This window comes from Malurus melanocephalus, unplaced genomic scaffold (assembly GCF_030028575.1).
Source record: "Malurus melanocephalus ecotype Western Australia unplaced genomic scaffold, MMel_1.1 scaffold_202, whole genome shotgun sequence".
NCBI lineage: Eukaryota > Metazoa > Chordata > Aves > Passeriformes > Maluridae > Malurus > Malurus melanocephalus.
In genome coordinates, this window is record NW_026623434.1 from 918,117 (window position 1) to 941,013 (window position 22,897).

Consider the following 22,897-nt stretch of genomic DNA (forward strand, 5'->3'; position numbering starts at 1 on the left):
TTTATTCTCTTGACCTTAAGCACACTGTGCTATAAAGGTTACAGAATACCAAAGCAAGCTACTCTTATGGGAAGCTCTTCTTCTGAGGTTTGCATTGTTTGTGTTCACATAGTGCATTTCTGCAAAAAAAGGAAAGTTCAACACCTCTGTTTGGATTTGGCTACTTCAGTGACCCTCACTKCTCCYCCAGAGCTGAGATTTTGCTGGYAGAAACTGGYCATTGATATGGAATTRGTCATTGGTATGGATCTGCAGMCTGTCTTATTTCTGWGTGTYCTTGGCAGTTCCAGAGACATCCYGACAGCCCTGTTTTAGAGTYCATTGAAAAKKAATATTTTTAAATATTACAGAATTGCCTAACATTCTTTATAGTATTGAATTGGTGTGAGGATGTCTCTGTACATGGAAGTTTTTCCTGATTAAGGAGAAGTATGTTTGAAAGGAAAATAATTATTTTTAAATAGCCTCGTATCTGGACATAATAAATCTGCTTCAGTTTTCTGGTTTAGGGTAATCTTCTTGTGAAGTAAACAGGTTTATATCATCCAAATACTTTGGAATGCAGGCAGAACCTGCAGCCTGAGAGCAGTTTCTCTCAGACATTGGTGTGATAAAGCAGCACCCAAGGACTCCAGGCTGGTTTCTTTGAACACAAAGGAAAATGGTCAGGGGATTTCATTAGCACAGGGCTGTACTGTTCTCATGTCCCACGGAGAGTTACACCTCTGTACTTGAGATCACTATCTACCTCCTTACCAGGAGCAGAGGCACAGAGAGAACTGGAATGGTTTAAATGAGGTGCAAGAAATGCCAGAGGAAGCCTCTGTGAGCATTGCAAAGGCAATGAGTCTCCTCTGCCTCCTGCCAGGGGGGCTGTGAGCCTCCAACCGCACTCAGCTCAACCTCTCTCACAAAATAAACTGCTATCTGCTGAAAACCAGGCTGAGCCCAGGTCAGCGTTGAGAATTTCATGCTGAGTTTCATCCTGGAATGGGTGTTTTAACACTGAYAGTTGGGTGCTCTGCAAACTCCACATCATATAGGTGTTCCAGGGGGAATGGGGCACTAATAAACTGTCTTTCACTGGAGTTACCACTGGCTCACACACAGAGCCCTTATTTGATCTTGGCCACCTTTATTGACAGAAATACTAGCTGTGTCTCATTTAAATGGAGATTCATTTTACAGTAAGCTGTCTGACTTGATGGAAACTATACACATATTTTTAACTAATAACAATTAAGAATAAATTGAGGAATTTATTTTCTTCCTGTCCCACTCCGCTCCCCGATGTGTTTCAGTTTTTCTCTTTGCATTTCCCATTTTGTCTGAAGTGAGTGGATAGACTGAGATGTGCCATGCAGTGCTGTGTCTATTCAAAACCACACTACGTGGAAGCTGGATATTGTACCTGTTGTAAATAAAGCAGATAATGGACACTTATCTGTGTGTCTGCAGCCTTGTTTCTCCCTCCCTGGCTGCTTTCTTAGGTCATCGGAGCTACCTGCTACGAGCAGGCCTGTTTTAAACCTCTCTAATAAAGGCTCTCACAGAATGCATTTTTACAGTGGAGTCTTTAAGTGGCCATTAGGATAAAAAAAWTGTTCTTTTCTTTGCAGTCACCATGGATAGATAGGACTGGACATCTTCTGTCATCTGCTTAAATTGTGTCCTCTGCTAAGAACCACTTCATCACAGGGATACCCATTATCACTTTGCTCTTCTGACTTCCCATTTTTCCTTCGTGTCATTGCCCCTTCCCCACTCCTGACTTCTTTTTCTCCTTTTCTTTTGTTAATTTTCTTCTAAGTGAATTAATTTTGCATTCAAATGTCACTCCTTATTCAATAGATAGGTATAATGGTGCGGTAATGGGAGTGAGTGACAGCACCTTTATGCAACATGAAATCCAAATATCAGGTCAGAAACATGGTGAGAGGGCAGGAAGCAAGGCAGGCATGGGGAGGCAGAAGAGGAGGAGAAGGTACTCAGGCCCAAAATAATGCATTTTCTATTGAGATTTGGACCTGTGGTCATTTTATTTAGAGTTTGTGGTTAGAAGTATTTTTGATGGAAATTGCGGGGCTGCTTATAGGTAAATTAGAGCTCCTTTAGAAAGCTCCTGGTGAAGTTTTATTTAGCTTGAATTATATATGTCAGGACAACTATCTGCATGGATATCACTGTAATTGAGGTTAACCTTCAAATACCTGCAAACAATACCCACTRCATGGATGGGAAGAATCAAGTCGTTACCTGAAGAGAATTGAAATCTATGTTGAATCATGACAGAAAGGACTACATATTTCAGAAGAGGTGAAAGCTGGGTCCTTTTTGAAGCTGCTGTGAAGAAAGAAGCTTGTATCAGTGCTAGTCCTGTGTTTCATAACTGTATAATATATGAGTTTGTGTTGTACAACAAAGTAATCCCCTAAAAACCTAGAAATCAAAATAGAAAGTCCTTTGATAGATGAAAGTTGGCATCTTTTTAACATTTGTTATCTATAGTGTTGCCTACAGACACTGCACCACAGCAAAACAAAATATCCAATGCCATTTTCCCTGTGCAAATACCTCATGGCTTCTACTCTAAAACAAATTGAAAATTCCCCCTGGTCATCTAAGGATCATGTGGTGCTTCACATGAAACATTCCATCTTGTCAAAAAAATTGTAATTGATGTTAGACCTAATTCATGCCTTTCCCAGGCAGTTAAATKATAAAGCCTTTGCTTTCCTTTGGCTGCAGGACTCCCTCAATGGTGGAGGGATGTGCTGGGCAACCTGTACCCAATGTGAGAGCTGGTAGCTGGAATGGCAGCTGCTCTGCAAGGGCGCTGCAGACACTTCTTGGCTCACTTTGTGGGTTAAAGGCTGCCTGGGGATACAGGAGCCAGAGGCTGTGTCTAAGCACCCCTCTAGCAGAGGGGGTTTGGGAACATATCCTGCCTGCCTGTGGGTCCAGGAGCGCTTGGTGGAGAGGAGGAGCAGTGAGGCTGACAGGGTATGGGGGATGCTGGGATCTTCTGTGGGAGAGGGCTGCAGTGGGTGAGAAAGGCAGGTGGGGGKTTTCTTGCAAGCAAATTTCTTCCTCCTTCCTTTGGGGCTCAGGACCTGTTATTTTCAGAAGGAAGAGTGCTCAGTTATGCAGGGAGATCAGCTCAGCTGGCTCCTGCCCTTTAGATGTGTCACCTTTGAGAYGTTTTTTGTTTCCTCCATATTACTGGCAGAGGCCAATCTTTTGTCATGCAAGAAATTTTTAAGATATCATGCTGCCATGGAGTTCTTTCCCTGTGCATATAGAGTAAGCCATCCCTGAGCTGACTTCTAACTGCTGCTTACCTTGCACAGCAATAAAGTTATGGTGGAAATTTTAAAGGTCAGATGACTGCAGGATGATGAAATGCACGCAAATAGAAATGAGAAAATTTCTGAAGTGAGTGTTTGCCTTTCATGTCGTCAACCTCAGTCTTTTGTGAACTGTTAATACTGGAAAATTATAGTGCAGTAAATAATGGTGAATACTCCATAGTTTTTATTTCCATAAAGAGTTTGCTTCTGAGATTCTTTACTGTGCTGGCTTGAGTGGTCTGTTAAGTGTACACACTCTAAAATGTACAAGTAATGGATAAGTAACACTTCTTAATCACGTTACTATTGTGAACTAACCTTGTGTTGTTTCTTTTTTCCTCATATAGTTTTCCCCACACAAAATGGAAAGGTTGCTATAGTGACTGGAGGCACTAAAGGAATTGGTTACCAAACTGTGAAGCATCTGGCAAGACTTGGCATGCACGTGATAATAGGTAAAGTCATTACTTTCTTGATATACTTTTTGTTTCTGAAAGTAATTTTTTTTTTTTCTTTTAAGGAGTATTTTCCTTCCAGCATAAGTAAGGGTATGTCAGGGTAATGTACGAGAATGTTTTGTTAGCATTTAGCACAAATAAAGATTGATTTATGTTTTGCTTTGCAAGATCTTAAAAAAATAGTGGATGGAAATTTTTTTTCTGTAGAACTTGGAAGAGTTGTACTACCTTACTTATAAGAACTAAACAATAAAAAGGCCTTTAAAATGGGAGTACTACATAGAGTCACTGAAGATTGCTGTTTCATTGCACACTCTCAAGCTAGTGATGCCATTTTGTTCAGCTTTTATACAGAATGAGCTCTCTCTAAGGTTTTGTATACATATCTTAAAAAACAACCAAACCCACTCCAAACAATGGATGAGAGCACAATAGCCATGTACTTTTAGTGTAGTGCAGTCAGTCACACGAATGGAGTTGTCCTGGAACTGTACAGGTGTAACATGGAACACCACTTACTTTTATACATGTTTTAATAGATGTGTCAAACCCAAGCATTTGCAAAATGCAAGTGGATGCTGCTTTATGTAGCTAAATGCTGGATGTTGCTAATGTAGCTAGATGATGTAGCTAATGATGTCAGCATTCATATTTCACTAAAATTGCTTTTCATCTTTAAGGTGGACTRCAGAAATATACTCAATGGGAAAACAAAAAGAGTGATTTTCTGCTCTTTGCATAGCGTCATGGAAGCACAGAAAAATTCCTCTTTTTTTCTAAGATTTGTTTGGTAACACTGATAGATTAGGGTATTCCATGAAACAAAATTTAATGTGAGAGTTTTGGGAATGGGAAGCTAAGGTATATGTTCAGAATCTCTAAATAATCTGARTTTTTTCAACTCACAATCACTCCTTCATAAATCTCATTTATTCATGCTCACACCCTTACCCTCATAAGCTCCAAGATGTGTGAGTTCATGTGGTCTTGTGAGCATCATTTGAGTAYTGGAAAAGGTATGGCAGCTGCTGAGTCCTTGTCCCATCTCTGTGGTTCTTCTTGATGAGAAAGACAGGCTGGTTTATGGTCAGATCTGCCAGAGACATTGTGCAGTCTCCTTCTCCTTCTCTGGACTTACTAACAATTCATCTGAATGTCCTGTGCTACTTGTTCCAAGTGAAACTGCTCAAGCAGGGAGATTGGACAGAGCTCCCTTCCAACCACCACCATTCTGGAATATTTTGTACTGTTCAACAGTTTTTGTTTCATTTTATTTTGTCTGCAATGTATAGGCTCTGTCTGTAGCCTATTTTTAGGATGGGTTAATAGGATAAATAATGGTGTGGGTGATACACTACAACCTGTATGTTATCCTCCTGGTGAGAGAGTGCATGGTCTGCTGGCTGATCCTCTGTGCTGTGGCCTTGACATGCACAACTCAGGAACATCCTCTAAACGTGTCCTTTGTTTGTCACTAAAGGGCATTCTTTGAACATTTCACTCTGCCCTTTTGGTGCTTACAAACTTYCATTCACTCTGCAATTGTATCAATCTTACTATTTGCATTATGAATCTCTACAAATGTAAYTTTATGAAATTAATTATAGGAAGCATTTGATGAGTAAGATTTCCAGCTGATTCATCTCGTCCAGACAAACTCTGACCTAAACAATGAGCACTGTGAGTCACAGCTTTCCTCTTTGCCTGTGAAATTCTTCAGGCCAAAGCAGCCCTGTCAGTAGAATGGATAGTTCCAGGCGCTTTTCCAGCTGCAAGATCATGACAGTCTCAAAAGCACATTAAGTGCAGTGACCTTCCATCCTTGTTCCTAACTGTTGGGCCCAAGTGTTCAGAGTATGTTTAAAATATCTGCTGGCACTTTGGCATGCGTGGGCACATTCAGCTTCAGGCCACAAAAGGCTCAAGTAAGACAGCAAGTGTGCTCAGGCTTTCTCCTCTAGAAATGTTTCCACCCTATGTTTGTATATAGACATGAACTTGTGTGAAAAAGGTGTGGATGTTGATTTAATTTGGGCTTGCAAGAGAGACTCAAATGTAGCTCGCAGTCAATCATGCTCTGTCACTGAATGCTTATTTCCCACTACAAGAACTCCAGCAATAGAAGATATCCCTGCAGCARGCAAATGAGTCAGGCCTGAATGTCTAATGTGAAAAATGATTCACCATTTGTGATGGATGTGATTTTCACTCAGTTTGACATTTTAGAGGAGTAAATATTTGAAGCAACCTACTTTTGAATCCAACCCACCAAGGGAATGAGGAAAACAAATAAGTAGAAAGCATTTTACCTTGTGGGACATGAATAAGCACTGTATGAAAAGGCAGTGTGTTCACTCCGAGCCTTTACAGCAAGTGCTTGCACGGTTGTTTTCCACCTTCTTCCTTTCCAGTCCCAGTGCTGGAGCACAAGATTCCATTATCCTTCTCTGCAGGTGCTGCTCACCCTGTCCTCAGCCTCTCCCTGGGAAGGAGGTTGTGATGAAAGTAATTTTCTCTCTGTTTGTTTGATAGATTTCATTGAGGCTTTTTCCCAGGCTGCAGKAGCTTTACTCACAGTCAGCAGGGCTTTTACTTCAGGAAAATCTCACGGCACACAGAGACCCCCTGGTAGGGAAAACTGATGCCTGTGGTGAGTTCAGAATCAAGCCACACAGGGAGCTCCTGCTGCCTCCCATGCAATTTACTGCTTGATAAATAAACTTGCAATTTCATTTTCAGAGAGAGAAGGTAAATGGCAAACCGTATTCAGCCGTGACTGGTATTGAGGATGGTGTTTTGTGTGCGCTTACAAATAMATATGCTCTTCACAATGAGGACACTGTAAATCAAGATGTCCTGGACATTTCTCTGACCTCCCCCAGCCCCAGACATAAAMCCCAGTATCTTCAGCTCTGGTTCATGTTGTTTGCCATAGTTTTGTTAGTCTGAATTTAAACTGACAAAAATCATAAGCTCTTCATATTCCTTCCTTTATCACAGCTGTTTAATTTTATGAGGATTCTGTGAGTCCATGTTACAATCATTGACTCAAAAAAGTGACCCTCAATTTGATTTTTTTCTTTTTTTTTCCCCTTAGTTCATTAAGAAAAGAAGGCTGTGATAATGTATGACAACATCTAATACAGAAGTTTTGATAATTCTATCTGAAAATGGTGAATGAAAATCAAAAGATTTGCACCTTTACAGTTTTACATGTTTGCTGCTTGATATAAAACATCAGGTTCGAGATGGTGTAATCAATCTTTAGTGTCTGAGTATATCAGTGTCACAGGTTTCTAAGACAGGCTCACTCTTTGAAGGAAACAATCTCATTATATTTAAATATATGTATATATATTCAGGTGACTTATTTGAGCTCTGCAATTTTGGCTTAAGCCCTGCAATTTTGGCCTAAATAAATGTGCTTCCATCAGATTCAGCCCTTCTGTGTGACCTCTGTAAGCCCTCCAGGAGACCAAGCAAGAGATATTTCTGTCACCTCTTTCATTCCCATTAGTTTCCAATTTGCAAGCTGAATTCTCTGCACCATGAATCAGACAGTTCTTATATTGTATAATACTACAAAGTCACTTTAGAGAGATAATTAAATCCTAACAAGATGGTGCAATTGTTCATTTTCAAAGACAGTTTTATTTAATTTCAATTGCTGAAAATTTCTATGGGTTACTTTAATAGTATTTTTTTAATATACAGAGATCTATGAAATGCTTGGGTGATATTATTTTTCTAGAAAAGTATTTATCTTCCTWGTTTTATCCAGGATTTTTTTAGACCTGAATGAGTTCTAGAGTTAGTCAGGAAGTGTCAAAATGTTGCCAGCCTATTAAAAGTGGGTGATGATTTCTTTTTTTCTGGTATGAGCATCAAGGCAATGCATGCAGATTGCTTTATAGTTGTAATTCAGTTCAGGTTCTATCATATCAATGCATTGTAATCAGGGTTGTGAAAAACTCTGTTTACAGTACTGTGTGTTGCTTATGCACCATCCATGTGCTCACAGCCACACACAGCCTTCCAAAAGTGTGAGAATTTTGTCAAACACTTCTGATTTCTGTTGGAAGACTCTCATGTCTGTGCTTATTTTAACATATGGTTCTTTCAACAGATAATTTTATAGGAGGAGCAAATAATAAAGTGACAAGTCCTTCGAATTGTATCAAACTATTCAGGGTGACAAAGACCAGGGATGTGTGAAGAATTGCAGGAAGAGTATAAGAAGCTGAGTGTTGAAAGGGATGTGCAATTCAATGGACATGGGGGAAAAATCTTAACTCCAGAAAAAGCCATGATGGATTGTGTGTCAACCATCATCACTTTGGAAGTAGATCTCAGGGTCAAAATAGATCATTCTGTGAAACTCAGTCATGCTCAATAATTAACAAATATTAGAAATATTTAGAAAATGAACAAACTAAACATCCAGCGTGTTTTGATTCAACTGTATGAATATTTTGTGAGCCGGAAGCTTAAATAATATGTTGTGTTCTGGTCTATTTGAAAATTGTTTTAAAGGGTTTAGAGGAAAACAAGCTTATCAGGGGAATGGAAAGGCATCCTTGTAAGGAGCAGCCAAATGGGCTTGGAGTCATCAATCTGTTCACTGTCTCTGAAGAAGTATATAAAATGAGCAGCTAAAAAGACACAGTACTTAAAATAGCATGGAGATTGTTACAGACTCAGAATAACTACAGTACTGTACATTAGAAAGAAATTAAAMCAGTGTAAAACAGCCCACTGTGGTTAAAATCTAAATCCATCAGAAGTGTAAAAATATTTCTGGACTGGTATCTGCTCCATGGAACCTTAAATCATCCTTGGTAAAGGAGAAGTGTAAGGTGGATAAATAAAGKTGCTGGACAATTTAATGAAGAATGTTGTGCATAGGCCAGTGAGTGTGTTCTGTATCTTGAAAATAAGTCAGGAATTAGAAAAAATGAGGAGTTAAATATGTGTTGATGAATTTTGGAAGAGTTAATGCATTTTTTCTAGGCATTTGTTTAATTTATTCATTAAGCATTCATTAAATGCTTTTAAATATTCAACAACTGTGTGAATTAATTTAATCTTGATGTTCAAAAGTTTTTGGTAGCATTCACACCAAAAGATTTYAAATGGCTGGCTTGTCTTGAGATAAGAGAAAGGTCTCTTGTAGATTAGTAATAGATTGGGATGCAGAAAACAATATTGAGAAATTATTTGTCAGCTTTGGGCTGTAGCCCTGGTCCTGTRGATTTGTGTTTAGTGCATTTCTAAAAGATATAGAATGCATGGTAAACAGTGAGAAAATGCATTTTGCTTAAATGTTTCTAGGACAGTAAAATGAATTTGACTATTGATCATAAAGGGATTTGAGTTTCTATCATGTAAGGAGAGGATGAGAGAACTGTGTGAAGAGAAGAGAAGAGAAGAGAAGAGAAGAGAAGAGAAGAGAAGAGAAGAGAAGAGAAGAGAAGAGAAGAGAAGAGAAGAGAAGAGAAGAGAAGAGAGGGAACTAAAAAACCCTTTTTTTTATTTTTTTTTTTTTACATTTTGGTTGGTCAAACACAGGCACAGGCAGTCTAGAGAGGTCGTGGGGTCTCCATCCCTGGGTGTACCTGAGATCTGACTGGACATGGTCCTGGGCCACCAGTTGTAACAGAGGGTGGGWCTGGATGGTGTCCAGAGATGCCTTGTGAAATATTAACTACAATGAAAAATAGAAAATAATCACCCAATAGTGAATGACTATGTTAGGAAGGGATGGATRAATACAGAGTGTTAGTAAATGCAAATACAGACTATGAGAAAATAGAKCCACACCTCTGTATTTACAAGAATAGGACCTAAATTAACAGCCACTCATAGAATTAAATAAATATTGTGATTTACTGTTGAAAGCTCTATGCACAACATCATCGATATTTCATGCCAGTCATAAAGGCAAGTAAAATTATATTACTAGCAGGAAAGAAAATGAAAACAGGACAGAAAGCGTCCCTCTTCCTTTATAGGAACCATTGGCTCATCCTGTTGTGCCTACTCAAAAGGAGTCTGGTTGAACTGGAAAAAACTAAAAAGTGATGGTGAGCAGTATGGGATGRCTTTGTATGAGGTGGAGCATAGAACAAAGGTCCTTCTGCTTCCAAACAGATGACTGAGGTGTGGTATCATGCAATTATGAAGGGTTTAGAAAGTGAACGAGAAGTGGTCATTCCATGTCTTATTGTGCATAGAGGAAATAAAAAGTACAACAAAATAAAGTACAACAAAATTAAAAGTAAAACAACAAACAAACTACTGAAGTGCAACCTTTTGAATGTAATTAAATGTGTCATTAAATCACAGAGCAGGCTGTCCCAGAACTCTCTGACAGTCAAGTGCTTGAATGAACAGAAAGTGCAATGAGGTGAAGTAGTGCAGGTCAGGTTCATTGGGAGGCCTTTGATTCAGGAAATCTCTGAAACGTTTTTTTTCTGGGAGGGTGTATTGGAAAAAAATCACTCCTAGACTTATTGCTGTTGTATCTTTTCCTTATGCATCTGCTACAGGTTATTGYTGGAAACAGGGCACTTGTCTGGATGTATCTTGGGTTTGATAAACAGGGTTGTTCTTAAATTCTTGTTGGAACAGATGGGTATCTGAAACCTAAGGCAATAATGATGATTTCTTTTCTCTTTGCAAATAGGCATTCTCTCCCTTGCTCATTTTTTGCTTCTTTTCTCAGAGGAACACTTACAACAATGTTTCTAACTTTCCTGTCAAAAAGACATGTATTTCATAGTGACTGCTGTATAACGAGCTCGATGACAAAAGATGTGTGATATCTCTAGACACAGGGAAATTTGTATCATGTTCACAATTTATTTTTATACCTGATCACATCCTTACACCTGGCTTTATTGAAAGTCATGCCTTAAATATTTTATGTGTGAGACCCAAGATCTGTATTCCTTTTTATTAAAGATGCTACAAATTCCTTTAAAAACATACTCGTGTTGAGTTCAAATTTCTCATCCTTGAGTTTTTTTGGGCCAGTCATTCTTCTCTTTTAGGCATATTCTATTTGTTGTGCACACTCATAAAATCATAATCCTCCTAACACCAGCTGATAGGATTTTGTTTTTCTCTTGAGGCATTGGGTGCCCTCACAAGCCCTGTCTTCAGACTGGTGCTTCAAAAAATCAGTTCCCCTTCTATCATAATGAGGATTATGCTACTCTGAGGAGGCATCAGAATTCAAATTTCCTTTTGGAAACTTTTATGTTCGGTTGCACAAAGACATCTAACCATCACCCTTAGCAACTCCTTAATCAGATAGTATGCACTTATGCAGAAAAGATTACTGTGCCACCAAGCTTTTCCTGGTAACGCACAGATATGCAAGAGTTTGTGGGCACCACTTCTAAATTTGGGTTGCTTGAAGTCAGCAGTGGGCAGTGGGGAGAGGGGAGGGCCATGGGGCGTGCAGCAAACCCTGTAAAGTTATCCTTTGTTTCAGGGATTATCTGACATGTAATTATGGCTGCATAAGCCAAGAGAAGARCGTTTATCTCAGGTTTCCTCTGGTGAATGAGGGGGTCACATTTGCCAGCGGCTGGGGTGCCTGGGGACAGCTGGGAGGCAAAGTGCCAGCACAGCTGTGCCACTGTCATTGTGCCACTCACAGCTGCCTTCCCTCCTGGGGCTCATTCCTGCCTTCCTTCCTGGGGTTCCCAGGGTTTATCACAGGCTGGGGGTGCCTTGGTGCACCCCAGCTCTTTCTCTGAACACCATGTGCTGGTGTTCATCTCAAAAAGTTTTAATTTGTCTTCATTTTGCACTATCTTCCTGAAAGTCAGGAAATTTTTAATTATTCCCGTGAGAAACTTAGGTAAGAAAATGCTTTATGGATTTGTGGGTTTCTTCTCTCTTGGCAATCTTAAGCTTTACAGGCTCTACTGTTGATCATTGACTATTTAAAATTTCTTTTTAAAGCCCTAAAGTGTACTTCCCTGAAACATCAAGGTTGCAAGTTCCTAGTTTTGCAAAATACCAGTCGGAAAAGCTCTTGTTTTCTTTATCAGGATCAATCTTGTACATAAAATGAGTGTGTGAATGGCAATTACTCTTTTGGAGAGATATTCACATTCAGAGAAATTAAAAATATTGTATAAAGAATGCACATAAACGTATCAGAAACCCTCAACTACTGAGAGAGTGTTTTTAGCCCATTTTGGGTTTCTTTGGAATAGGCCATGCTTTTTTCAGCCTTATTCAGACTGAGCAAGATCTGTGATAATTCTGTTGAAATCCCTGAAATAACTTTCAGAGTTAAGATCTACTTAAGTGACTGAGATGACAGAGCCTGACATTTAGGATAAGATCCAAAGCCTATTGCTGCTGATAAGAATTTTAATATGTACTTCTCTGACAGCTTTATATCAACTGGCTTTGACTTGTGGTGTTTGTGTAAGTGAATGTGGAAGAGATGAATAAATTTCTTTGACTAAAAGATATATTTAAATAATTTTTCCTTTTTTTTTCAGCACAAGTTTTGGTATTTTATTAAGAATGATATCTTTTTRTGCCATTGAAATGATATCTGATTTTATATGGATTCATCCATTTTTAATGAACTTTTTRTATTATTAGTTTTATTTTCAGGATTGATTGTAGTCAGCATTGTTATTGAATAAGCCTCACCTAAATTTTTCACTGTTCCATGGGGACTAAGGGGAAAAAAAACCTCAGGTAGAACACTGAACAGCTTGCATAAACAGTTCTTGAGACAACTATTTTTTTTTTTTTTGAGTTCCCAATAGACACTTTAAATTAGCATGAAAAGCAAGATTATTATGGTTTTGGGTACTTTGATGATCTAAGATCCCAAGACAATGAATCCCTTTTTCTCAAAGCTTTTTTAAAAATTCCTTCACTGCATAAAATACGTGATCTGTCTTCTCTTTCTTACCCTTTCCTTCAAACCACTTGAATTCRGAGTAGGCAGATCTTGTGCTAGAGATGCTCTAACACATAAAATGGATAAATTCTGGTATGTGGAATATATGGAAATTATGGTGAATCATTGAAAAAATGTCCAGCCAGAGGATTATTTTGTGTATCACAAAGTTTTTTAAAGAATCATGGCAAATACACTACTGGGGATCTAAACCAGCTGACAGTGGTAAGAATCKGACCCTCATGTAGTAAATCCTCCCCTCCTGAGTTTAGGGTGCTGTACCCCTGTTCAGTGCACTTGAAGGTTGTGTCCTCTAGTGACCCAACCTCATCAAGAAGATGCAGATTAGTTTTGATTTTTCCCAACCCGAAGCTGACTGTGTTAGCTTGGTTTTTTTTAAAGAAAATTGAATAATTAATGTAGCACTTAAAAGGAGGTTGATCTTTTTGATGCCTACTGCTCCCTTTGCTTAGAGCATCCCAGAGGGACATACTAGAAGGGAAGCAGTGCAAAAGTGCAATGTCCCTTTCCTCTCCCACCCACCCTTGGCAAGAGGGTGCTGATCTCCTTAGCCTAACTCTGAAGCCTTGATTACCCTCCCAGTTTCATGGTATCTTTTTGATCTATGTGTCTTTGAACTTTTTGTAAGGATTTTGGTGATTTGTTCAATGCCTTTATTCTTTCTTACTGGATTTTCTTTGAAAGAAGGATTTCAAAAGCCTCTATTACAGTAACAGTTTTCACTGAGGCTATTTYAATTTTGCAATATTCCAACCTTCAACATCTGTTTTTCAACTCTGTTGAATCAGGCTGGAAACAGACATCTGAAGTGACTGTTTAGCAAAATAATTATTTTTTTCCCAGTGGTCTAGAGTGAAAAATATGCAAATATGAATAAAGTGAGCTTGTTTGGAAGGCACTGAGCTTTAATGAATAACAGCAAAATAAAGCAAATTAAAATTTGTTGTGAACACAAGCTCTTTTAAAAGWACAAATTAAATGAACATACTGAGAGTTAAAACAAGACACTGGAGGCTTTAACAAGCATGATCTCTGCATGGGAGGTGCAGAATAAAAGAGGAATCAAATGAGACCCTCACAGAATTGGCACAAAAGTATTTTTATTACTAACATAACACTATCCAGCCTAATAACAACACACTGAGTTTCAAATCCTACTCTAGTGCATCACTTCAGGTGAAACAATGAGGAAAATTGATCTGTTGCCCATAAACCCTGYGCACAAATTTCTCCAGAAATGGCACTTTCAGTGGAGGGTTTGTTTGTTGATGCTGCATCTATATCTGGAAATTACCATCAAACTGAAAGTTTTTCTTTTCTGCAAGGCTGGGTGGCTTTAAGGGGGAAAAACAACCAGAAGAATTTCCTTCCTTCCTTCCTTCCTTCCTTCCTTCCTTCCTTCCTTCCTTCCTTCCTTCCTTCCTTCCTTCCTTCCTTCCTTCCTTCCTTCCTTCCTTCNTCCTTCCTTCCTTCCTTCCTTCCTTCCTTCCTTCCTTCCTTCCTTCCTTCCTTCCTTCCTTCCTTCCTTCCTTCCTTCCTTCCTTCCTTCCTCAGTCCAAGCAATATAATTCCATAATGTATGGAATTTATAAAGAACAATTGTATGACTCTAGATTTGATATGAGAATTATTTTCTCTCCAGTATCTGGAATGCTAAATGTGTTTATTTTGACTAAATTTTTGTAAGTGTTGAGTTTGCTTGCATATCATGAAAACGAAGATATGTTTCAAATCCTTTTTCACTGAAGAAGCACAGCTAAAACTCCATGCTCAAAAGAATGCATTTTAGAGTAAATACAAGCATGTACCACCTAATGTGAACAGAGGGCAGAACCAGATACCTCCTGAGGTCTCTTCCAACTTCATCTTATTCTGTGGTGCTGTGAAAGAGACAAGAAGACACTTGTAGAACAAGAAAAAAAAGCCTGTACAAAAACTTGAGCAGAATTTTATATAATCAAGAAAAGAAGAAGGCAATTTCATGAAGTTCATAAAAGCTATCAGTATTTTTACCCAATGTAGATAATAAACAATAAGTATTTTGATGTTTCAYGCTATGGAAAATGTTTGTGGATGGATAAATTGAACATTAATTTTAAAAAAATTAACTTGTATTAGTAATTCCAATATTTCTTTTGTGCTTGTGTTTTTTTTTTCCTTTGATATATTTTTTCTAAAAAGCCAAAAAAAATGTCAGACAATTATTAACCACCCACCTAAGCTGAATGGCACAAAAGACATTTATGTAATGCTTAATCACATTTTATATTAGCACTAGTAAAACTTCTCATGAGCATTTGAGCCAGGGTAGTCAGGACTTTCCTCCAACTGTGGAATCCTTCACTTTGGAAAAAGAGYGAGAGGAAGTCTGCTCTAACCTAGAATGAAGTTTTTGCAGAATCTGGATGTGATGCAATTCACTTGGCTAACAGACTCAAATCTCAAGTCTGCTGGTCCAGTAGATAGTCCTATTTTATATGAAAAAGTAAGAAAAACTGGCAGAACTTACATGAACAGCARTGCATTTGTGCAGCCCGGTTCGAAAAGCTCTGCTGCCTGACAGCAAGGAAGCACACCTTTCCATCTCAAAATCCATACTACTCTTTAGTGCTATTGGTTAGCACTTCATAGTGGCACGCTTACATTCACACTGCTTAAATTGATCACATTGCTAATTTTTCATTTTCTGTCTTTCAACAGCTGGAAACAGTGAAAGTGATGGCCAAGAAGCGGTTCGGAAAATAAAAGAAGAAACTTTGACTGGAAAAGGTACCATATTATATATTTTTCTTTAAGAAACTCTTTTTCCTATCTTTTTGCAATCATCTCATTTTATATGAAGTCCCCTTGTGTATTGCTAAACTTTTTTTTGGAACACTGGAACAGTTTTCCCAGAACAGTTGTGGATGCYCCATCCCTGAAGTGTTCAAGGCCAGGTWGGRATGRAGCTCTGAGCAAACTGCCCTGGTGGAAGGTGTCCCTGCCCATGGCAGGAGGTTTGGAACTARATTATCTTTAAGGTCCCTTCCAACACAAATGATTCTGTGATTCTATGAACTAAAATCCTGAAATAAATCTGATTTGGGGTAAAATGAATAGGATATTTTTTAAAAAGTGTTTTCAGCCTTGTTTGATTTTACTGTTTGTCATTGGAAAAGGGCTGCCTGCAAGTGACAGTCTGACTGCGTATGGGTATGGGCACAACAATTTAATAGCTGGGAGAAAATTCAAAATATTTCAGAATATTCAAAATAAAATAGTAATTTTTGCTAAGGGGTGGATGACAGCAGGTAAGAGTGTGTCCTCTTTTTCTTTGCTGGTTTTAGGAGGCAGTAGGTTTTTGAAAGAACAAGGCTGCTCATTTGGGTTATTTGACATATCTTAAGACACATGTTTACTTCAAAAAGTAAAACCATTTTCTTAAATGTAAATGGACCTTTCATATCAAGATAAATTCCTATGTTTTTGTGGTTCTCTCATTTTCTTTTTCTGATGATCTATCATGTTTGTGGAGGTATAAGGAGAGAATAGCCTGATAATTAAGAGAAAAGGCACGTTCCACACTATCTGCTCTGGGATTATAATTTTCAATTTATGGTGGAGGTTAGCACAGCTCATATTTTTGATCCTGGGTTTCACTGGGTGTAGTTCCTAGCTGTGTATGATGATTCATTCCTGCCACTTTGATGCATCATTTCTTGGCAAAATAATAGGGCAGTGTTGTTAGTCCAACCTATTTAGGATCTTCATGGCTTCTTCTGAGGTCTGATTCTGTTTTTGTGCCTCTAATAATTACTGTTATGGTGATCAAAATACATGTTAATTATTGGGTTAAAAAAMCCTTTCATTAAGATTTATCTTTTGAGTTAAGTAAATGTGCATCCATTATAGCCTCAGGATACATGTATGCTAGTTAAAAGCATCATAAATTATGGTATAGTTAGAAGGGTCATGAAAGGAAAAAGGTAATTATTCCATCATTAAAATCTGTTACTGGATGTTTCTGTRCAGAGAACAAAACCAGTTGGAATTCTTTATGTCATGTGACATGCATGAAGATTAATACATGAGAGTCTGTCTTATTTTCTCCCTTCTGTGTGATCACAGGCTTTTCTAGCACCCCAGTCTTTCTTGATTTTTCTACCTACAGTCAGTTATAKCCCTCAGTTATAAACTGTTAAGATACAGATGACAGTTTCAGGAAGCTGAAAGYGTATTTAAAGTCGACTTAAGTTGTTCCTCATTGTAATTATTATGACTGAGGCTTTAGTAAYCTCAGACCCCAGTAGGTTTGGCCTAAAAAGAAAAAAATTGGAAGAATATTCCTTTTTCAGAATTTCTAACTGATTAAGGGAAATTTTTATTTACAATGCAATGTCCTGTACAAAAGACTTGTGTGAAACTGACTGCCACTCCTGTTTTACTGTTCATCAATGAATTTGCACTTTACTTTTAATAGGATGTGTGCATAGATACTGCGACTCAGACCAGGCTGTGCAAGTGTATCACCTTTTCAAAAGCTGCAGTTCAAGATGTGTTTACTCACGGCATAAAACCATTATTAATTGTCTTGACCCTTTTCCCTAGCTTTTTCTTTGAGCATTTTTCATGGTCCATATGAAAACACTGCTTTACAGAAATTGTTCCCATCAGGAATATCAGATTCTTGGAGGAGCTCTGCTCRAAATAGTGTTGKTGGGCAGCCAGTGTGGTCAGGGATKGGGACRATATAKCTATTATGGACAAACARCATGAGTGGATGCCATCAGTTTGTTATCCAGATCTCAGATCTCTTAGAACAAACAAARTCTCCTCTCTTTTGATCAGGTTAGACAGCACAAGGGAGCAAAAGACCTTGTCCTCTCCTTGTTGCCTGGCTGAGCCATACATAGCACAAACATCCCTAGAGACAGCTCTGGGAAAATGCCAGGCTTTTTGAATGCAAGTAATTACAGTGTTYTTAAGGCACTACCATCCCTCTCTGTCTTGGCCCACTGTCTGTCTGGGGCTCTGTCTGATATCTAAGGCTAAGTAGTTTTATTTGACATAATCTATACTTACTTCTGGGACAAGTAAGATTCAAAGCATGTRCATAAGTAATTCCTATGAAGCAGCTGATGAGCAATAATGTGCTAACAGTTGCAGAGGAGGATAAAGGATAGTAATAAAAAGCCTATGCACGCAGGCAATGGGAATTTTTTTGGTAAATGCAGGTAAGACATGATAAAAGGAYGGACAAAACTTCTGAATATGGGGAGGTAGGAAGCCTGGTTTCCCATGCTGCAGGCATTGAAGGCAGAGCCAATGCCAAAAGAGGGTATCAGAGAGGAAAGCAATTGCAGCCATTTGCCTACAAAGCAATGATAATGAAGGACTCTGAAAGTCTCAGCAATGTATCATTTCACCTCTTCCTTCCACCCATCCTCTCCCCTCGTGCTACATCAGAAACCTCCCTGGTTCCTTTCCCAGCTGATTCCAGGCTATTTAAGTGTCCTCCTTGGTTTTGAGTCTCTGTTCTGAGTAACCTGTTGCAAAGTGTGGAGAGGGAGGAGGCACACGGACAGTGGAGTGGAAGCCAATASGCTACAAGCCCCTGGGGCATGATAGACCAGTTAGCTTAACCATCAGAACCTCCTCCATGACAAAGAAATCACAGCCCTCCGATAGCCAGAAGAGGCCAGAACTAGTGGTGCATTGTCATTAAAATTCTCACATGGGCACTATTTCCAAAAGACCAAGGGCAACAGATTGCTGCACCCTGAATCGTAAAGCTGGGAGAAGCCAGGGTGATGTGGACGTTTATCTTGCTTCCATTTGTTAAATTGGGAACTTGTGTTGTTAATAGTAGCAATTACATGGCTGGGAAAATGGTTGATGGTTCGGGATTGCCACAGAGATATTCTAATTGGGTAAATCTCTGTAATTTGCACACAGGGTGTGTCTGTGTTAGTGTGCTCCTTAGATCAGGAGGGTGCTTTTCAGGCAACCCTCAGCTGTTGCCTGCTTGCTGAGCACAGACTCCCATCAGGAAGGGGACTGCAGGTCCTGACCTGGATTCCCTTTGGACAGGACTAGCCTGGGAGTTGAAGCAGTAACAGAGCATTAGTGCATGGAAGCAAACTTAAGAGTTTATCTGAGCAAAGCATTCCATCGAACTGCATCGGTGCCCAGTACAAAATGAGCTCTAGAAACGGGCTTCTGCTGATCCAAACTGCTTGCTGATGTAGCCATTACCAGTCATGAGCAAACTTCATTGAGTTGTAAAAATGGGAGGTTTCTGTGATAAACTCAGCTCTCAATGATACTGGAAAATATACATTTGCATAACAGAGTTGTATCTCCTGACTCAGTTACCCTCAGCTTATGTCTCTGCACATGAAAGCTGGTTTCAGCCTGATGATTACAAACATACAAATGTTGGAAACTCATMTATAAACATGAATGAGAGTTTCATTCATTCCAGCATAGGTTCATGAATGCCAATGGAGGGGAATCAGCAATTAGCAAAATTTTATTCATAAATATCACATAGCAGAGTACCAAGGGAAGGCTCTCGCAACTGCAGTGTGGGAGCTGGAGTTGCAAATAGAGTCAAAGGAGAAAAAAATTAAAAGTTAGTGAGAAAAGAGGGTGTAAAAGTCATATTAAATGTAGACCTCTTCAAAAGCAGAAGCCAGTGTTTAATCTCACCCAACATTTTTGTGGTAATTCAAATAAAACCACWACTATAAAACTGCGAGCTAAATTCTCAGCATTCATGAGATTTCCATTTGGAGTCAGGTGAGAAAGGAAGAAKGGAGTTTCTCCCTCAGAGCTGGAGGAATGCAGAGGTTAGCACAGTGGCAACCAAATTGTATCATTTACAGTCTGACCCACATCAAGATAGTGTGGGCCAAGTAATAGGAAGAATTGTCTTAAAAGCAATTCACATGCATTTGACAAGCCTGGCTKTTTCCCAGAGCTTTCTCTAGAGATGTTTGTGCTACATGTGGCTCAGCTAGGGAATAAAGAGATGGCAAGGTCTCTTGCTCCCTTTTGTAGTTAACCTGCTAATATAGAAGGAATTTTTCCTTGTTATTAGAGATCTGAGAYTGAAGAATTCACAGGAAAGAACGACGAATAGATCTGATGTGTATCACATGTAATTACAGAATAAATAGTGGAAAATATTTGTAGTTGAGACATATCTTCTACAAATGTGAACAAGCATGCGTGAGTTCATACTTGCTTGTGTCAGATTTGCTTTTTGCAGTGGAGTTTTGAGTTGTAAAAGCATAACTCCCTGGGTTTGTGGCTCAGCCTAATGTGGCTACTTTGTCTCTTCCACCACATCCTGCTGTTGGAATATCCTTTCTGTAGCACTGCTGATGCTGAAASACCTGTAGGATTGGTTTAAAGAGCTTCCTGGCAATAACTGCAGTTTCCATTGRCACGTTTTCTTTTCCCATGCTTCTGCCTTATCTCCAGCACTCGGCTTTGGCAGGTCAGTGACTGCTCTCAGAAATGTACAGCTGAATGTCAGGCTCATGAACACATCTTGTAAAATAGGGAGTAGAGAAGTCTCACTCTGACTCTGTGCCACTTCACAGGACCCTATGTGGACCTGCAGAGTTTTTCTGCTCTGTCTTACACTTGATGACAAGTGTAAGAACCTTGCCTAAATGTCAAGATTTCTTTTTCTTCTGTAGCCTCATCTCATGTTCTATCAGGTATGTTCAAGGCATATGAAACATTTGAATCTTGAAAAATAGTGGATGTGTCAGTCTGAACTTGTGACTGAATCCTCCCCATGCACAAGGGATGAAGTTCTCCTTTCTGGACTCCAAGAAAGTAATGCATAATACTGTTTCTAATACTGTTTCTCTGTGCTYGTAGSTCTTATGTCCCTTATCCAGTAAAGYTGGTGACTWTTYGCTTCATATTAAGCAGGGAAGATTTTAATCCACAGAAAAGTTATCKCCAGAGTCCTCTGATAAAATCGCTGAGTTGAAAAGTTTTCAAATCAATTGTCCTGCTTTTCTCTTTGTTTTGCATAACTCTTTGATGCAAAMCCATGCTTAATTCATTAAGCCTGTTGCTTATGTCTTGTTTTGTTCTCCTTTTTACTTCCAGTGTAACACAATACAGGACTTCCCCCYTCAGTTCTCACAGACATTTAAAACAATAGAGAAGCCCCTGGTATTTTTTTGTTTCTTAAAACACCTTAGAAATTGAGTTGTCTTGTTAACAGTGTGGCAAATCAGAAATTAAGAGCAGTATGAATATGGTTCAAAGTGCTAAAGATAAATTGCATATTTAGATAGTGAGAAGGAGATAAAGTCTTTCAAATATGAAATGTATTCATAATGCAGGCACAAGCTCTGCCTGTTGGTTTCCTGAATTCCCATTTCCATTGGAAATGTGAAACACATTTCATTAACAGGCTCTGMCACTAGGAAACATGATTTTCTCTTATTCAAATTATCTCTAATTGAAACTTAGAGACAAAGAAGTGAACAGGTGTAGCTGTAGGCAGAATAACAAAGTCCCATCAGATGTCTTGAAATAATTTTCTGACTGTAAATCACCAAAGCTTTGTGTGACTAATGGCACCGAAGCTCTGAGGTTAGGATTTTGCTGATTGTGCTGCCTTACTGAAGGCAATTTGGAGAAAGGKAGTTTCAAACTAAAATTGCCTCTTCAAGGCTGGAAAAAGCTTCCATTTCAGCCTTTTACAGGATTTTTGTCCTCTTGTATRTACTTGTAGAGTCATGATGTTGCACAGTGACTGAATAAAGTCACTCCTGGGTTTGTCACCTCCTTTAATATGCCATTATTTTTCCCATCTCGAGCAGTAGTTGCAGTCAGGCTGTGTGAGTTATTTCCAGACATTGTGTGTTTTCAAGAAAATATTCAGTTTCTGAAAGACAAAGCCAAGAAAGAAGCAATTTGTTTTCCCTCTGGAATGCTTTCATATTTCTCTTCCAAGACCTACATTATATAGACCTAACTCCTGTGTGTTAAATGTAGGGCTTTAGAAGTTAATTTGCTTATAACAAGCAGAATATTTTCTGTGAAAGTGCCAYTGGCTTCTGTGCTGGGGATCCAGCTGCCAAGCACGGAGAGCTTTTGAACTGCAGTAAACATGGAATAAGCGGAGTCAGAGTGCTGTGTGGGCAACTCCCAGGAGTGAAACAGCAGATTCTGCTCAGCCCAARTGCTCAGGCAGTGCTGGTCTCTCCTTGGCAGCTCCACCCCTGCAGCAGCGGGGCAAAGCTCCAGAGGAAGCACAGCTGGAGAGGAGCATCTGCCCCTCTGAAGGGCCAGTCCCAGTGTGCCCATGATGAATTTGTACTGCAAGGACAATTTCAATTGCAAAGTATTGAAGCTCTGAATAGATGTCTCAGTTCTTAAAGGAGTTATGAGCCAGGCTCTCCCTAGGAGTGCCCAGTGACATGACCAGAGGCAATGGGCACAGCCTGAAATGCAAGAAATTCCATTTGAAAATAACAAAACTTTTTTTTTTTTTTTTTTTTTGAGGAGAAATAATATCAGCTCTTTTGTCACTGAACCAGAAACCTATTAAGAATTCAATAAGTGGTTCCCAAGAAGCAACAAACCACACTGAATTTTGGCATAAGAGCTTCTGGGTATTGGCACAGGTTGCCCAGAGAGTTTGTAGATTCTCCATCTTGAGGGATATTCAAAATCTATCTGAACACAATCCTGGGCAGCCCCCTCCAGSTGGCCCAGTATGAGCAGGGGCAATCTCCTTCCAGCCACAGCCACCCTGTAACTCTGTAAGTTTGGCAAATTTTAGCTGCCAAAAACACGTGAAATCCTGTCTGCCTTGTGTGTCCAGCCCTGAATACAGGAACTGCAGCATACACAGGTTCCAGGACCTCAGAGCCTTCCAGGAATTGTATCAGTGTTTTCATACAGTGGCAATATTAAAGCTCTTAGGCACATATAGGGGTAAGAATAGCAATAATTTGACCATAATATAGTTTTAGGTAGCAAACATTTAAAAATAACTTCATAGTAGTGTAAAAAAACCCCAAATCTGTGCAAGTGAAAAACCCTTTCTGTGGAAACAAAGGGAACAAAGAGAAGGAGTGTAGGAACACTGATGTTTCGAGTAATGACACTGA

At 39.1% G+C, this 22,897-nt stretch overlaps 2 protein-coding genes across 5 annotated transcripts in view; both read left to right on the forward strand.

Moving 5' to 3' along the window:
• Positions 1 to 3,716, forward strand: part of ZBED1 (zinc finger BED-type containing 1) — a 37,085-nt gene extending 33,369 nt beyond the window's left edge. Inside the window, exon 3 of the mRNA XM_057373580.1 lies at positions 3,698 to 3,716. The gene's annotated coding sequence lies outside the window, so the exon portion shown is untranslated. The remainder of the gene's footprint in view (positions 1 to 3,697) is intronic.
• The window catches only part of DHRSX (dehydrogenase/reductase X-linked), a 200,881-nt gene that overhangs the window by 74,875 nt on the left and 103,109 nt on the right, over positions 1 to 22,897 (forward strand). For all 4 annotated transcript variants that reach the window (XM_057373583.1, XM_057373581.1, XM_057373585.1 and 1 more), the window contains 2 exons: positions 3,698 to 3,805; positions 15,468 to 15,536. In XM_057373583.1, coding sequence (XP_057229566.1) covers positions 3,790 to 3,805; positions 15,468 to 15,536 — 85 coding nt within the window. In that variant the 5' untranslated portion in view covers positions 3,698 to 3,789. The remainder of the gene's footprint in view (positions 1 to 3,697; positions 3,806 to 15,467; positions 15,537 to 22,897) is intronic.